This window comes from Mustela erminea, chromosome 1, assembly GCF_009829155.1.
Source record: "Mustela erminea isolate mMusErm1 chromosome 1, mMusErm1.Pri, whole genome shotgun sequence".
In the NCBI taxonomy this organism is placed as follows: domain Eukaryota; kingdom Metazoa; phylum Chordata; class Mammalia; order Carnivora; family Mustelidae; genus Mustela; species Mustela erminea.
The window spans coordinates 4,756,348-4,773,925 of NC_045614.1; the positions used below are offsets into that span (position 1 = coordinate 4,756,348).

The window sequence follows — 17,578 nt, forward strand, 5'->3', positions numbered from 1 at the left end:
TGAATTTGGGGATGTCAGAGGTAGAGCCAAAAAAAAAAAAAAAAAAAAAAAAAGCTTCCAACCATTTATTTATTCATTCAACAAATACTTGCGGACCATGTATTTATGCCAGGTGCTGGGAACATATGAGACAGAGATTTCTAAATAAACAATAAAGAAAGAATTATGATGAAATGTCAGGTTTGTTGGATGGTGTTCAGGGCTTCAGTGCAGGAGAGTGGGAAGGAAAGTCTGTGATTTGAAATGGAGAGATTTGGGAAGATTTCATGAGAAGATGACACTGAGCAAAGGTGAGGGGGTCACTGTTGGAGGTGAGGGAGCTAGCCATGAAGTTGCTTGCCTAAGGCCCCAGAGCCATGTGCAAAGGCCCTGTGGCAAGATTTAAGATTCTGGGGTGGCCTGGTGTCTTGGAGGAACAGTGCCTGTATGGCTGGAGCAGAAAGTGGTGAGTGGAAGAGGTGAGGGCAGGGAGGGGACAGGGGCATGTCACGGAGGGTCTGGTGGGCTGCAGGGCAGTGGGCTGGAAGAAGCGAAGGGTCGTCGTACCTTGCCCAGATGTCCAGGCCCCTGTGTTGAGCTGGTGGGGGGAGAAGAGATGCCAGGTCCTGCAGAGAAGGGGCTGGGCTGCAGGTGCCCCCGCCCCCCTAACACCCCCCCCCCAGGGCTCCTCCCCCTCCACCCCCTCTCAGAGCGACAGTTACAGGCAGAGAAGAGGAAGTGGTAGCTAGCTAGCGGAGGCAGGCAGGCAGGCCTCGCAGGCCGCAAGGGTGCGCGGGCTGACCCGGGAAGGCAGCGGCCATGGAGCTGTGGCGCCAGTGTACTCACTGGTTGATCCAGTGCCGGGTGCTGCCACCCAGCCACCGGGTGACCTGGGATGGCGCCCAGGTGTGCGAGCTGGCACAGGCCCTCCGGGATGGCGTCCTCCTGTGCCAGCTGCTCAACAACTTGCTGCCCCATGCCATCAACCTGCGTGAGGTCAACCTGCGCCCCCAGATGTCCCAGGTGAGCCGGCCACTGGCTGGGGCACCAAGGGTTGGAGGTGGGGGGGCCCCACACCCCCGGCTGGCACCAGGAGAGTCAATGCACTGAAACTCCGAGCCTGTGATGGAGAAGGGAATGTGTGCTGGACGCTGGGGCTAGCACGGGGGTGAGGGGGGTGGGGGGGTGAGGAGGTGGGCAGCGGGAGGGAGGGGGTGGTGAGCGCCGAGATCCCAGGGGTGTCTCACCCAAGGGTCACAGGAATGGGTTGACAGGCTCTGAGTTCCTGCACATCTAGGCTAAGAACTGACAAACTCGGGGTTAAAGCTTCCAAACCCCAGGCTGACTCCACAGAGGTTCAACTCTCCAGATGGGACTGTGGGGGGGTGGGTGTGTGTGGAGCTTGAGGGATACCTGGGAACCCCCAGGTGGCCAAAAGGGTGCCCGGGGTTTATTACCTCCCTTGACATCCCCCCTTCTGCCTATGGGGGAGGGGCCTCCACCAACTTCTTCCCCCACATGTGTCTCCTCCTCCCGGGCCCTGGGCCCCTTCCTTCCCCTCAGATCTTCTTCCCCTTGGCTTCCTGCCTGGGCCTGGGGTGCGTGGGGCGGGTGGGGGGCTGTGGGCCCCTGGGCTCTGGTCTTCCTAGCTCTATCCATCCCAGAGAGACACTGAGAAAAGCTTTGGTCTTGAGCCCAAGAGTGGCTCCTGGGGTTTTGGAGTCTAGAAAGAGCTAGTCTTTCTCTGTAGGGATTACTGCAAAGGCCCAGGTCCGGGGAGGGTGGATTGTACCGAGCAAGCAAGCGGGGCCCTTCTAGACTCAGGAAATATATTCAAATCCCTATTTGAATGCGGTTGGGGTGGAGGAGGTAACGTGACTGGATCCCCTCTCTGGGTCCCTGTAGTGTCTGGGTGCTGGGGGGAAGCCATGTATGCTGGGGCTGGGCGCTCCTGGTGCCTCACCTGCCTTGGAAGTCCGAGAGGACAGTCCCGCCTGGCCCTCAGGCTCCACTCTGGAATGAAAGCTTGGTGCCTGGGAGCTGTGGATTGGCCTGGGGGGGCCTTTTCTCTGGTCCCTGAGATGCCACGTGCGGGATGTGGAGAGGGGAAAGCACCGCTCAGGGAGCACATCCTTGGGGGTCTCTGGGGGCATTCTCTGGGGACACAGCCATGGGGTGGGAAGGTGGGTGGCCCACCCTCCTTTGCCCAGGCAGGGCTTCCTGGAAGGATGAGGGAACTCCAGGGGCCCAGCCCTCTGGCCACAGGCCTTCCTGGATTTGCATACATTTGCTTACCTCCTGGCTTCCAACCGATAGGGAAGTAGCCACGGGACCTGTCAGACCCTGGACCCAGAAGGGGTAAAGGTTCCCAGTGAGGCTTTAATAGCCGCTGATGGGGAAGTGGATAAACTTGAGGATGAACTTCAACCCCTGCCTGCATCTTGCTTATAGCTGGTTGTCTAATGAAGGGCGAGGGGGGTGGGGGGTGGCTGCCTGGCGTTAAGATCTGGCCTTCAGCTACCTGGCCAGGCAGCTGCAGGCACTACGGGGAGGCAATGTCCTTGTTTGTGCCGGGCAGTGCCAAGGCCCCGTCTGGGCCTGGCCTTCATGGTGCTCCCAGACTGGGGAGACACAGACCCCTAGCCCTGCATGGTCACGGCTAGGACACAGGGAGACACCTCTGGGCTGGGATGCTTAAAGCAAAGGCAAGACATTGCCTGGCGATGTCTGGCTTTATGCAAGAGGGGACACTTGTGCTGGGTTTTGAAGAGTGAGTAGGAGTTTCCCATTGCTCTGGCTTCCTATGCCCAGCCGTGCTGGGCCCCAGGCCACGCAGGGGTGTTTCCCTAGTCCTCCCATCTGGACCTCTGTGCCTTCCTGCCTCTGCTCATCTTGTCTCCCCGCAAAGCTCAGCCCTTTTCCCCATTCACAGGGGGATGAGTGCGGGAAGCTGAAAGGTGGTCCCATTGAGGTGGAGGAAGGTTCCTCCAGAACAGAACAATCTTTCTAGATTCGCAGGACCCTGTGTCCTCTGATTTAAGCTGGGGCCGTGGACCACCCTCGAGATGCGGAAGGTGTGGGGACCAGAATCCGGATGCCTCTCAGTTCCTCTGCTTTTTCTCAGCTGTTTCCAGGGAAGAGGGTGGGAAGGGCACCTGCACTCCTGGGCAATCGTGACGTCTGTCAGGCCCCTTCTTGGTGCCGGGACAGTGGGCAGGAGACACGCCCAGAGCGCGTGTCTGAGGAGCTCGCCTAGTGGGTCAGACCGACAGTGAGCAAATACGGAAACATTTAACCTGTGGGGAGGGGGTAGGTGCTCTGGAGAAATCAAAGCAGAAAAGGGAGCTCCGGAGCGTGGGGGTCGCACTCTTGAATAGGTGGTCACTGATAAGGTGACATTTGAGCAGATCCCTGGGGAAAGCGAGGGGATGAGCCTTGTGAATCCAGGGACACAGCACTCCTGGGCAGGGGTACAGCCAGTGCAAAGGCCCTGAGGTGAGAGCTCGTGGGTGGCCCTCAAGTCTGCTGGGAATGGCTCATGGCTGAAGTCAGACCAGAGCGAGTCTCCAAGCTGGGTGAGATCTCCAAGCTGAGATCTGGGGCCGAGGGAGGATCCTATTACAGGTGGCGCCTTGACCGCCAGACATCCTAGCTCACTTCCTCTCTCTGGGAGTCCACATTCTGGGTTGCAGACGTGAAACTTTAAGGCCAAGGGAGTGGAGAGGAAGGGACGAATGTGACAGTCATTGTGGGAAAGACCCACCAGGGCGTGGGAGCTGATGAGACCTGGCGGAGCAGGCACTGGGGCCCGGATGATGTCAAGGTTCCCAGCTTGAGAATGCCCAGGCCACTGGCAGAGGCAGGGGAGAGGGTGGGAGAGTTAGAAAGGGGGTCAGCTGGAGGGCAGTGACTCTGAGGGTCCAGACCTGGGTTCAAATCCTGATGCCCTCACTTCCTGGCTTACCCTCTCCGAGCCTTCGTTTCCCCATCTGTGAAACATGGCTAAAAATGGGACCTTTATTTCGAGGACTATTGTGTTATTTCAATACTACTTATCACGGTGTCTGATGCCTGATAAACCCTCACTAAACTAAAAAGTTTTCTTTGGAAGGATGTGGGGTAACAAAAGGTAACACAGCAAGAGGCAGTTTGGGTTGGGGGAATATTTCTCAGCTGGGCTGGTTTTGACCCCCAGGGGCATTTGGCAATATCTGGACCCTTGTTTGGTTTCATCACATCTGGGAGGTGGTACTGAAGTCTAGTGGATGGAAGTCAGGGATCCTACTCAGTGTCCCACAGTGCCACCCACAGCAGAGCATTCTCTGCCCCAAACGTCAGTAGTGCTGAGGTTGAGAAACCCTGTTGATCGGGGACAAAGAGCTGCAAGAATCTTTAAAATATTTACTTGGTTGTATAATACATTCATATGGTTCAAATATTAAAACACACAAGAAGCAGGACGCCTGGGTGGCTCACAGTTAAGTATCTCCCTTCAGCTCAGGTCGTGATCCCGGGGTCCTGGGATTGAGCCCCACATTGGGTTCCCTGCTCAGCGGGAAGTCTGCTGCCCCCTCTGCCTCTCCCTCTGCCCCTAACCCTGCTCATTCTGTCTCTCAAATAAATAAATCTTTAAAAAACAGCAACGCATAAAAAGATGCACAAGGAAAAATTAAACTTCTAGTCCTGTTCCTCAGATACACCCAGCTCCTTCCTTCTCCCATAAGCAAACTACTTTCTTTTCTTTCTTTCTCTCTTTCTCTCTCTCTCTCTTTCTTTCTTTCAAGTTGACTGTGTATCCTCCTAGAGTTTCTTCATGCAAACATAAGCAAATAGGAGTTTAGGTTCTTATTTCCCACCCTCCTCCCTTAAATGGAAGATGGCACATACTACTGACTGCTTTGTCTTGCTTTCCTCACTTAATAATCTTCTTGGGACTCTTTCCAAATCAATATATAGAGATTGTCCTTATTTAAAACAATAACAACAACCACCACCTGACTGCACGGTTTGCTGGAGAGTCTATTTATTTCACGGATGACTTATATTGTGTTAACTATGTGTTAGGCATTAGTCCAAACCAGGTGCCAGCAAACAACAATCCAACAGTTGAATCTGGATTACAGCATTTAAAAAAAAAAAAGATTTTATTTATTTATTTTAGAGAGAGAAAGAGATAGCGCGTAAGAGAGAGAGAGAGAGAGAGCGCACTGGCGGGGGGTGAAGAGAGAGGGAGAAGCCGGCTCCCCACTGAGCAAACACCCTGGGATCCTGACCTAAGCTAAAGGCAGACGCTTAACAGACTGAACCACCCAGGTGCCCCTGGACCACAGCATGTTTTTATAAATAAAGTTTTATTGGCACACAACCATGTCCACTGATTCCTGTATGTATTGTCTACGGCTGCTTTCCGGCTACAACTGTGGAACTGCGGAGTTGCCACGGAGAGACTGTCTGGCCTGCAGAGCTGAAGATATTAACTTTCCAGATCTTTGTAGAAGAAGTTTGCATATTCCTGTTGTAAACATTTTCTTTTCTTTTCTTTAAGATATATTTATTTATTTTAGAGAGAGAGAAAGAGAGAGCATGAGCAGAGGGGGAGCAGGCTGAGGGGGGAGGAGAGTCCCAAACTGACTCTGCCCTGAGTGCGGAGCCTGATGTGGGGGTCAATCTCATGACCCTGAGATCACAACCTGAGCCGAAACCACGAGTCATTTGCTTAACTGACTGCATTACCCAGGCACCCTGTAAACATTATCTATACATTAACTTGTTTAATCCTCGTAACACCAGAGGTGGCAGAAGGTACATTATCCTCATTTTTCACAGAAGGGATTGAGGCACAGAGGTGTCCAGTAACTTGATTCAGGGTGCCAAACTCAAAAGCAGCAGAGTTGGGGATTGGAACCCTGGGTAGCCTGGTGCTGGGATTTTTGCTGTCCGGTTACCCCAAACCACCTCTATCCCATTGTTTAATGGGGCGATCATTTATTTTATCATCCTCTGTATCAGTGGACACTTGGATTGTGCCAGACTTTTGTTATGACACATTTACTGCAACCATTAACCTTGTCCATGAATCATTTTTTGACTCCTCGTCTGTGTGAGCTTGGGTTTGTTACCTAACCTCTGTGTGCCTCAGTATCCTCATCTCTAAAATGGGGATAATAAATCCCTATCTTTAAGCATCACTGAGAGGGATAATGAATCACTATCAAGAACTTAGAAAAGTCCCTGGCCACACAGGAATGTTATTGTTGCTGCTGTACACATGAGCAAGTATCCCCACAGGATAAGTTCTCAGAAGGATTTGCTGGCTCAAAGTGGCTGGGCCTGTGTTTTTGGCAGATATTGCCAAGTTGTTCTCCATCTGGGCCTGTTCCCATGTGGGTTATTCCAATTACATCGCCACTAACAGAGCATGAGACTGCTTATTGGCCATCACCTTGCCACAGACTGTTCCATTGTTAAGACTTTGGAGTCATGCCAACTTTACGGGTGATATATGGAGCTCATTATGGCTCACTTTACATTTCTCTTATTCTGAATGAGCTTGAACCTCTATTCCTTTGTTTAAGATCTATTTCTATTTTCTCTTGGTGAAGAAATATTTGTTCGTATCATTTGCCCCTTTATTCTTTCTTCCCTTCTGGGACTGCTGTCCTTTCTTCCTTATTAGTTTTTAGGAACTCTTTATATATTAGGCTGGCTTGAATTTCAAGTCAGGTACTTACTACCTTTGCGATCTTGAAGAAGAAAAACATTGCTCTCTGAGCCCTGGTTGTCTTATCTACAAAATGGGGATGTGGACAGCACCTTTATCTCAGGTTTATGTGAGGGTTAAATGTGATAGGTTAAGTTAAGTTCCTTACTGGTGTGATTGATGTGCTAGATTTAGCCAATGCTAAAATAATGGGAAGTCCTCTTTTTGATACTTTGATTTCAGTTAGTATGAGTTGGCTGTCCGATGTGGTATAAGTCAGGATGTGTAATGTTAGCTGCTGTAACAAAGTATACACTTCAGTAGCAGTAATGATTTCCTTCTTTCTCACATCACAATCTATTTGGGTCAACTGGGGGTTAAGGGAGTGGCTCTTCTTTACAAAGTCCCTACAGGACCTGGGCTTCTTCCATCCCATAGCCCTACTCTCCTTAAAGCCCCCGGAGTCCTCCCTATCCCAGAAGGTGGGGAAGAAGACTGTGAGGAGGGAGACTACGGGAGGCTTTCATGGACCAGGCCCAGAAGTGGTGCTGTCGCCTCCATTCTTGATCCATTCACCAGAACTCCATCACATGGTCCCATCCAACTGCAAGGGAGGCTGAGAATGGTTTAGCCAGGAGCCAGGGAGCACAGGAAATGTTTAAGTGGACATAGAAGAGAATGCTGTAGAACTGTGGAATGATGCCTAGCTGGCTTTAGAGAGGCAGGTCTAGAGAGGCTGGCTTGGAGGAAGCTGTAGTGGGATAAGGAATGAGGAGGGCTTGAACTGAAGCCATGGTGGAGGGATTCAGCTAGGGGCTGGGGAGCCTGGGCAGGAGCAAATCTCAGCCAAGTAGGTTGGGTTGGGTTGGATTGGTTGGAAGACCTCATCTCAACATGACTACTGTGGCTGATGGGGACAGAAGTCTGGAAGGGCGAACATTTGGTATTTTGCCTTCTTTTCTTCCATTTTTTTCTGTTCACGAGCCTTCTTTTGCACCTAGTACTGGGAAATGTCACCCTTCAGCACTTTCCACAGGGGGTGCTGGGAAATCCTGTTCCTTTCCCTCCCATTACTCCCATGACTCCCCATTGCCTTTGGGGCAAAAGACAAAGTCCTTACCCTGGCCCATGAGAGTCTATGCATTTGGCCTCTGCCCACCTCCTGGCCCTCCCCTCCCCCTTCCTTTTACTTATTCTGCTCCAGACACACGAGCCTCCTCACTGCTCCCACAACCCACTTGGTCTGATTCAGCCTCAGGGCCTTTGCACATCTGTTCTTTCTCTGTGGATCTGTCTTCCCCCAGATATACACTGTGATTGGTCTCTTATCTCCTTCAGGTTTCTTATCAGAGAGCTTCCTGGCTTCCACACATAAGATTGTTCCCCTTACCCCCTGCCCCTCTGTGCTCTCTCTTCCTTTTCTTATTTTTATTTTTCTCCATGGCACTTGTAGCCCTCTGACCTACATAGTTTTTACTTTTTGCTTATTATCTGCTCCCCCAGTAGAATGTCAGGGCAAGGCTTTTGTCTTTTTGGCTCACAGCTGTGTCGCTGGTGCCAGAACAGCACCTGGCACATAGTAGGTGCTCAATAATATTATCAACTATTCACTTCATTCACTCATAACTTATGCCTTGTTTCATACACACAATTTAATCAATACATGGTCACACTCATTTGTTGACATATTGTCTGTGGCTGCTTTCGTTACATGAAAGAGTTTACCAACTGATCCCTGATTTAGTGGGATTCGTTGAGTGCTTGCTTATTATTGGTTAGTGGTTGTTGGTTAGCTCTGGTTAAGTATGGATTGTTTGAGATCAGTGCCTGCTTCTACTGGTTCCTAATTATGTGACTTTGGGCAAGTGTTCAGCCCTCCCCTGCCTTTGGTTTTCTCACATATAAAACGGGGAAAATGATGATGATGTGGTAATAATAATGATGACACCATCCATGTCATGGATATTTCCTTGTATTAAACCATGTACGGGATGATGGAGAATTCCATGATGAATGACACACAGATCCTCATGCAGCTCATGGAAATAGACGAGGAATTAGGCAGTTAACCTGAGAGTGGAATAGTCTGCTGATGCGTGGGTGGAGCCCAGGGACAGTGGGAGCAGAGAGGTGGGGGAAACCCCAGAAGCAATCAGGGTAGGCCTCTTGGAGGAGGTGACATGCCAATTGAGTGTGGGAGGTTGGGGCCTATTTGAGGAGCCAAAAGAAGTTCTGCTTGTCTGCCTTGTTAACATTAAGGGCACTGGAAGTGGAAAGAACCCAAGGGTGTGTTGAATGGGCACAGCTGAACTTCTAGCACAGATGGTGATTGGAGACCTGGGTTTCAGGAGGAACTTGGGAGTCAGGTCCCCGGGGGAAGAAATAAGGGATGTTCAGTTGGAGAAGTTTGAAGGTTGAAGAAATTCTGAGCTCCATCAGCAGACATTGTAACCAAGAGTTTTAGCCCTTGTGACAGAAAACCCAACTGAAACTGGCTTAGTAAAAAATAGCATTTATTAGCTCACATAACTGAAAAGCTTAGGAGAAAATGTATTTAGGTAGAGCTGGATCCAGGGGCTCTATCTCAGGATCACCTCCACCCTTAACTTAACTCAGCTGTCTTTTCAGTGTTTTCCTCCATTCTCAGTCATCCTTTCCTCTTATGGTGGCCGGCAAGGGTGCCCAGGTGCTCCAAATTTAGGTGCCCACATTTTTGTGTACAGTGAAAAATGGCTGCTCAAGCCCAAGTCTGGGTTTCACTGGACATAATTTCTTTGTGTGTGCATGTGGCTGGGGATAGAGGGAGTGGGGATGGATGGGCGGGGAGTCACGTGTCTGTTCCTCAACCAATTGTCGTGGTGGGTAGACTATGCCGTTCTGATTGGCCAGGCTGAGGTCGCATGTTTTTCCTGGAGCTGAGGAGGAGTTGACCCCACCCAAAGGAGGTAGACGTGGAGGAGACTGGGTGGCTCCCCAGGAGACGCTGAGGGGCTGCTAGCAGAAGAAGTGGGAATAGATGTCAGGAGGCAATCGATGTTTATACTGGCACCAAGTATGAAGTCGCTGCACAGCCTCTCACTGGTGCCGTCGGCTGGCTGTTGGAGCCCCATCTTTCTCGGTCCTGGGGGCTGCTCTGTGCATGGTAGGATGTTTGGCGACCTAGCTGACCTCCACCCCCTCGATGCCTGTAGCAGCCTCTCCCCTGGAGCCATGACAAGAGAATGTCTGCAGACATTGTCAAATGTCCTGAAGGAGGCAGAATCCCCTATCCCACCCCTCCAAGAAACTCCATTTTGGAGGGAGCAAGCCTCTGATCTTTGGGAGGGTCCAAAAAGACATGCATGAACAATTACTGTCTGGGGACAGTGAGGAAGAGATCGAGAGCTTTGTTGGGTCAGAATAATCACTTATTTTATTATGAACAACAGGAGCTGTGCTGATTGCCGGGGTTATGGGAAAGAACAGAGCAGACACATTATCTGGTCTTCTGAGTTCATGGCCTTGTGGGGGAGAAGGGCAGTGTACTTGTTTCCTGTAACTGCACGAACAAAGGACCACACACTGATGGCTTAAAATAACAGAAATACGTTATCTCACGGTTCCCAGGGTTAGAGGTCTGAAATCAATCAAGGTGTGAGCAGGGTCGAGCTCTTTCTGAAGGCTCTTGGGGAGAATCCATTTCTTGCCTCTTCCAGCTTCTGGGGGCTCCAGGCTTTCCTTGAATTCTGACTGTGTCACTCTGTCTTCACCAGGTTGTGCCCTCCGTGTCTGTCTGTCTGTGGGTCTCTTCTGTGTGTCTTGTGTAAGGACACTTGTTGATGAATGGAGGCCCCCCCCCAGTAATCCAGGATGATCTCGTGATCTCGAGATTAATTTTGTCTTGCAAAGTCCTTTTTTTATTTTTCCCCCCAATGATGTCACATTTACAGGTAGGTTCCAGGGATCTGAGGTAGTTATATCTTTTGGAGGGGGTCACTATTCAACCCACTACAGACAGTAAAAAAGCAAATCAGTAAAATATTACAATAAATGCTGCAGACAAAATAAGCCAAGGTCAAGATGGAGAAGAGGAAAGGGGCATGCTTCTGGAGGGTGGTCAAGGAAAGTTGAAAGCTGGAGGATGGGGAGCTGGCTCTGGGAACAAATGGCGCAAGGAGGCAAATGCCATGCAAAGGCCCTGTGGTGAGGAAGGTCTAAATGAAGGTGAATGGTGAAGAGGGAGTGCTGGGATTAAGGTTGGGAGGAACGCACTTCTCTAGTGTGGTTGTGGCTATGTCATAATTAGATGTGATGGGAAATCCTTGGATGGTTTAAGCAAATTGGTGGGTTAAAGAGGTCCCTCGAGCTGCGCTGTGGGGACCAGACTGTTAGGGTAATTGAAATGGCAGTGAGGGGACCTGGGCAGAGAGGTTGATGGAGGTGTCCCACAGGGATGAGATGGTGGCTGGACTAGGAGTCAGGAATAGTGGGAGGGCTCACATTTCAGTGGTTGTGCTAGTCAGACTTCCTGACAGACCAGATGGGGGAGTGGTGGGAGTGAACGAAAGAAGGTGAGATGATGTCTAAGTTTGTAGCTTAGGAACCTGTGAATGGGGGCATTATTTGCTAAGATGGGAAGGATGGGGAGAGTCAAGTTTTGGGGGTGTTCTGATGGGGCTGAGTTACCTTGGAGTTGGAAGACAGCATAGCATAGTGATTAGTGCAGTGGTTCTCACCCGGGGGTGTGGGGAGCAACTCTGTTTCTCCAGGGTACATTTGGCAATGCCTGGAGATATTTTTGGTTTTCACTACTGGAGGGAGTGGTGTGCTCCTGGCATCTAGTGGGTAGAGACCAGGAATGCTGCTGATATCCTAAATGTCCTATAATCCCAGGACAGCCACTAAAATATCAGTTCTGCTGAGGCCGAGAAAACCATGGTTGAGGGGCAAGGACTCTAGTTACATGGGGGTCTGGGTTCTAGTCTTGACTGTGGGATCTTGGGTGAGTTACTGTACCTTGGGGTGCCTTAGTCTCCCTACCTTTCAAATAGGGGTCAGGATAGTCCCTGCCTTATAGGTCTGTTACAAGAATTAAATGAGTGAATGGTTGTAAAGTTGTCACATGCTGTAAGCAGTACCTAGTAGTGATTGGCAAGCAAACTCATAGGGATGGAAGAGATCATTTGGGGAGGGAGGAGAGAGAGAGAGAAGAAAAGGGGTCTGGGTCTCAGGGTGCAGCAGCATGGAGAGTTGGGAGAGGGGAGGAGGAAAAAGAAGCCAAGGAGTCAGAAGAGAACCAGTGACTTAGGGGGAAAGCCAGAGGCCAAAGGAAGAAAGTGTATCCACAGTGAGGTGTTGGTCCTTTGAAACAAACCGTTTAATTGAAGGGACGGGAGTAGTGTCAGAAAGTATAAGAAATAACAATAGAAACAGGTCCCATTTATGGAGCATTTATGATGTACAGTTGTTCCAAGTATGTAACACTTTTAACTCATTTGATTTTCACAACAAATCCATGGAGTGGGTGCCATGATGTTCAGGTTATCTCTTCTGTGAATCAAACCACCCCAAACTTAAAGGCAACAATTTTAGAATTCTCACAGATTCTGTGAGTCAAGAATTCAAGTGGAGTGTGGAGGTGATGGTTTATCAGCCCCAAGATGAGAAGGCTTGAATGTTGGAGGGCTGGAATCTGCTGGAGGATCCTTCCCCTAAACCCCGAGAGTCTGGGATGGGGTGACTCACGGCTGAGCCCAGCTGGGGCTGTGGAATGGAGCAGTGGCCCATGGCCTATCTGTGTGGCTTGGGCTTCCTCACAGCACGGTACCTGAGTTTGGAGAAGGAGTGTGGAGAGATAAGACAGAAGCTGCAAGTTTTCTTCTAACCTACGTAGAGACCACGTTGTGTCACTTTGCTGTAATTCGCTAAGACCAGCCTGGATTCAAGGGCAGGGGAATCAGACTTCACCTCTTGATGGCGGTGTGACAAGTCCCACTGCAGAAGAGCATGCTGGATGGGTGCTGTGTTTGTGGCAATCTTTGGAAAGCATAACACGTTCTTTGTTATTATCCTAGTCTCACAGATGAGGAAATGGAAACATGAAAAGTTTAAGTGAGTTTTCCAAGTGAATAAGTAGCTATGCTGGGATTTGAACCCCTAAAGCTGTGACCACAAGCACTATATGAATATTGCCTCTTCGAGGGGACATATGAACCTTTTAGGTGGGATAGTCTTGAATTAGGTTAGATAGTCTTGGATTTAGATTTCTGGTTTAGCCAGGAAAGCAGAAATCATCTTAAGATCTTTCAGACAGAGAGGATTTCATTCAGGGAATGGCTAATGGGTGATGGGGGAACTGAGGAGACAGGTGGGGAATACTGACGTAACCCACAAGGCAGGAGAAACAGTGGAGGAGGTGGTGAGACCAGGGTCCAGAGGCTAGAATCATTCAGGGGAGCCAGGACCTGGTGCAGGAGCTGTCAACAGGTTGCTGAGACCAGGAAGGAGACATATTTGCTGCTGAAGAGGGAGAAATACCCTGGTTTCTCTTCCTCCCTCCTCCTGTCTCCTGCCTGGGCATCCCATTGGCTGAGCCTGCCTGGAAGCCAGGGTGCAAAGGAGTCTGGGAAATGTAGTTCTCTTCGCTATGGAGAGCAAGGGGCAGGCAGGAAAGGGACCTGAGAGCAAGCGGACCAGTGGTCCTCATCGTAACTGCCTATTTGAGCTCAGTGTTCTCTCAACGGGAGCGGCTGTTACTGCTGGTTGCCCGAGAACGGGTGAAATGCAATGGTTTCATTTCCCGAGGCAGGGTCCTCTTTAGTTCTAGTGGCTCTGGTGGTTTTGGAGTTCAGTTTAATCTTAGATCAAACCCAGATCTCCTTTCTTAGGACTCTCCACCAGCACACAGCTCATCAGCCTTCCTCCAGACAACCCATCAGAGGTCTGCCTGCAATAATTTTGTCCCTGGCTTCTTCCAAGTCACCTGTAGTCCTGGTGGAACACCACAGCAACTTCATAGCTTCTCAGTGGACAGCGTGTTTCCAGAAATCCCCCTTGGGGTGTCTGTCTTGTGCCTGTCTGTGTGGGGACTCAGGATGATCCCCACATGGGTGCAACGTCCCGCACCCCAAAAGATGTGTGGGGCTTGTTCCCTTCAGTGTGATCTGCTCTGGAGTGTGGGACCGGGGGATCTGGGGGAATGTCATTAACCATTTGTGCTTCCCTCTCGGGGACTCTGAGATATGGCCAAAGTGTAGAATGCTCTGGTGACAACCACTGGCCCCATTTTGATTACACAGTTTTATTTTTTTAAAATTACTTAGAGAGGGAGAGAGGTGGGGGAGGGGCAGAAGGAGTTGGGGAGAGATCATCTTAAGCAGGCTCCACACCCAGCATGGAGCCCAACGTGGGGCTCGATCTCAGAACCCTGAAATCAAGAGTCAGACGCTTAGCCTACTGAGTCACGCAGGCGCCTCTCATTACAATATTTTGATATCCAACAAAACAAAACAAAACAAAACCAATATTTTGATATCCAGTTTTGGTAAATCAGCACCTGATACTGCCCTTGGTTCACTCCCTCCCATTCCCCCTTTCTCCCTTTGCTGCAGCCACACTGGCCTCCAACCTCTTTTTCCAATGCACCAGGCAGGGTCCTGCCTCAGGACCTTTGCCCTGGCTGTTCCCTCCACCTGGAATGCTTCTGATCATACACTATGCACCCCCTTGGTCTGCTTCTTTCACTTGGCACCATTCTTCCGCGATTTATCATAGTCCTGTGTGTATCAGTCCTTCACACCTTATTCCTGAATAGTACTCCAGTGTATGGACGCCCCACAGTTTGCTCATCCTTGGTGGACACTTGGGTTGTTGCCACATTTTGGCTGCCACAGATATGGCTGTTGTGAATGCTCAACTATGCGTGAACACTTGCTTTCATTTCTCTGTGCAAATGCTTGAAGGTGGAACAAGTTGTGTGGTAGGTGCATGTCTAACCTTTTAAGAAACTGCCAAACCATTCTTCCAACTTGGTTGCACCATTCAACATCCCAGCCAGCAGTGCGGGAAGGTTTCCTGGAGCACTCCTCCTCTTGCTTTGCCATCCCTTAGTCCTTGGCTTTATCAGACACCTCTTTCATTTAACCAGATTTAACCAATCACTTATCAATACCCCTGTCTTCTCAATGTCCATCTCCCCACTAGACTGTAAGCTCTGTGGAGACAAGGTTCTGTCTGTCTTGGCCACTACCAGTTTCCTGGGGCTTGGCCCACAGTAGGCACTCAGTGCGTGCTTGCTGAATGAACGTATGACCCTGCCTGGTGGACCAGGTTCTAGAGTGGAGATTCGGTTGGTATTTCCATTCCCAGAGCGGAGATGAAGAAGTAGAGGCTCCAGATGGTTCAGTAACCCATCTGAGGTCCTCCGCTGGCAGCGGCTCGGCTGGGAGTGGAACCATGTCTGTCTGACCCCCTCGACTGACACTGAGATGTTGAGTGTGTGTTGGGGCAAGAGGGGAGGAGACAGAAGAGAGACAGGCGGGCATGGGGAAGGTTTTGAAGGCCAGAATGAGGAGCTGATGCTCTGTACCTTTGCTTCCAGGCTTTGAAGAGGCAGCACAGCACATCTACCCTCTCTGGTCTGCGAGATGAAGTCTTGCAGTCCCAAGATTAAGGGGTTTCAGGACTGAAAGCAGAGGTGCCCCCCCTTTCTTCTGTCTTCCTTAGCAAGCCCTGCTAACAGGCATTTCCTGTTTCCGGTGGCTCCCTGGGTCGGGGTGGGGGTAGGGGAGCTGATTGCAGCAGTTGTGTTCAGCTGTGGGTCCTCTCTGCTACTCCCTGCCTCCCCCCAACCCCCACCCTGTCACCAAATGGAGCCTCTGTCCCTGCATACTGGTTCCCGAAAGGAGGGTGGCAAACTAACCAACCTTTCTGGCTCTTTCTTTGTCTTGGGCAGAGCTTGTGCTGACGGGACCAGCAGGCGGAGGGGAAGTCTGGGTGCTGATTTGCCTATGGGCAAGATGCCAGCCCAACTCTTTGATATTCTGGTGGAGGGGGAGGGCGTGCTGAGGGGCTTGCCTCGCCAACACGGAGGAAATGTTCTCACACACGCCTCCTACCTTTGGTTAAAAGACCTCCTGTCTTTTGCCACCTCTCCCACGCTCTGGGCTACCAGAAGGTCCTTCTGGTGGTCTAACCTCAGTCATTCTTGCTGCCTGAGGGAGCCCCTTTCTTCAGCTGGCCCTACTCCAGCCTGGAGGGCTGATGAGTCATACCCCCACCCCGTCCCCCCTTGAGATGTCACATGACTGGGGGGAAGAAGTCTCAAGGCTCAGCTGATCTCCCTGAGGTCAGGAGGGAACTTCCTCCTTCAGGCCAGATGAGACCAACTGCTCTGTTGCCCCTGGTGACTTGCAAGCCCTGCCTGGAGTCAGCCTCCAAGGCTGCAAAGGCTGCTGGGCAGAAGAGTGTTGCATGTGGTTCCTGTCACGTGCTGAACCTCCTACGTGGCACCAGGAGGCAGTCTGGTGTGGTTCAAAGAGGTAGGGTGTTACCGTGGTTAAGGGCATGGCCTCTAGGCTCAGGGAACTTGTATCTGGCTTTTCATTCCTTCCTGTGTGGCCTTGGGCAAGTGACATATCCTCCCTGAGGCTCAGTTGTTTCACCAGTACAATGTGGATTCATCTCTTCACCGACTTTTACTGAGCATCTATGGGATGTCATATGTTGTGCTAGGCCACAGCAGTGAGCAAACAGCCCTGAGAATCCTCTCCTTGGGGAGCTGATGTGCTTTGTGTGTAAGGGAGGACAGACAGACAGTAACAAAATAACTAAGAGAAGTATACAGTGCCCCAGACAATAAGCTTTATGGAAAAAACACAAAGTAGAGGGGAGGATGGGGAGTGCTAGGGGTGTGCGTGTGTGTATGTCTAGTGCAGTTTTAAATAGAGTGGCTGGGAACGTCTCACTGAGAAGTGACATTTCATCAAAGGCCTGTAAGAGACAAGGGAAGTTGTCTTTTGCACCGGGTTGATGGGGGATGGACATTCTGAAGATGAGAACAACCTGTGCAAAGGCCCTGGGGTATGGCCATGCCTGGCATGTTGGAGGGACAGTAAGGAGGTCTGTGTGGCTGGAGCAGAAAGAGCAAGAGAAGAATGGGAGGAGGGGAAGGTAGGGAGGGGATAGGTCAGGTCATGCGGGGCCTTGTGGTTTGCATCTGGGTAGGAGGGGGTCCCTGGGAAGGTTTTGACCATATTTGTTTGGATGCCATGTTGAAAATAAATGACATGGGTCTAGGGGCAGAAGCAAGCAGTCCAGTGAGGAGGCTACTGCAGTAATGCAGGTGAGCGATAATGGTGGCTCAGGCCTGGCAGGTGTATAGAAGGAGCAGGATTCTGGCTGTATTTGGAAGGTGGAACAAATAGGATTTGTTGAGGGGTTGGAAGCAGATGAGAGAGAAACAGAGGAGCCAAGGTGACTCCAGTGTTTTGAGTTTGAACAACTGGAAGGCAGTGTCGTTAGAGCGTGCCCCCTAGGTTTCAGTAGCAACATTGTTGGGAGGACTGAACAAACCTGTGCATGCCAAACCTTTCATCTCAGGTTTGGAAGAGGCTATGCTCTCAACAAATGGCGCCTCCCCAGTAGGGCTGAGTGTTCCTGGAGGGCAGGGGCTGGCTCTCACAGGCAGGGCTGGTTCACCGAGCCGCTCTTTAGAGACAACTTTGGGAAATGGCGCTGTAGCAAGAAAGGAAGTGTGAGCCACGGGACAGAAAGGAAGGAGCCCCAGACAGTACCGAAGCACGCTACTTGCTGTTTGTGGATGTGCGCATGCGTGGAAAGTGAATGAGGACATGGGCCGGGGCGGTCCGTGTCTACTTGCGGGGGGGCAACCAGTGAGGAGGGAAAGAAGAGAATGAGATC

General features: G+C 50.8%; 1 protein-coding gene across 2 annotated transcripts in view; it reads left to right on the top strand.

Annotated features, from left to right (window-relative positions):
* The first annotated feature begins 689 nt into the window (after window positions 1–689).
* The window catches only part of VAV1 (vav guanine nucleotide exchange factor 1), a 48,507-nt gene continuing 31,618 nt past the window's right edge, over window positions 690–17,578 (top strand). For both annotated transcript variants that reach the window (XM_032308315.1, XM_032308326.1), the window contains exon 1: window positions 690–1,002. In XM_032308315.1, the coding sequence (XP_032164206.1) occupies window positions 799–1,002 (204 nt within the window). In that variant the 5' untranslated portion in view covers window positions 690–798. The remainder of the gene's footprint in view (window positions 1,003–17,578) is intronic.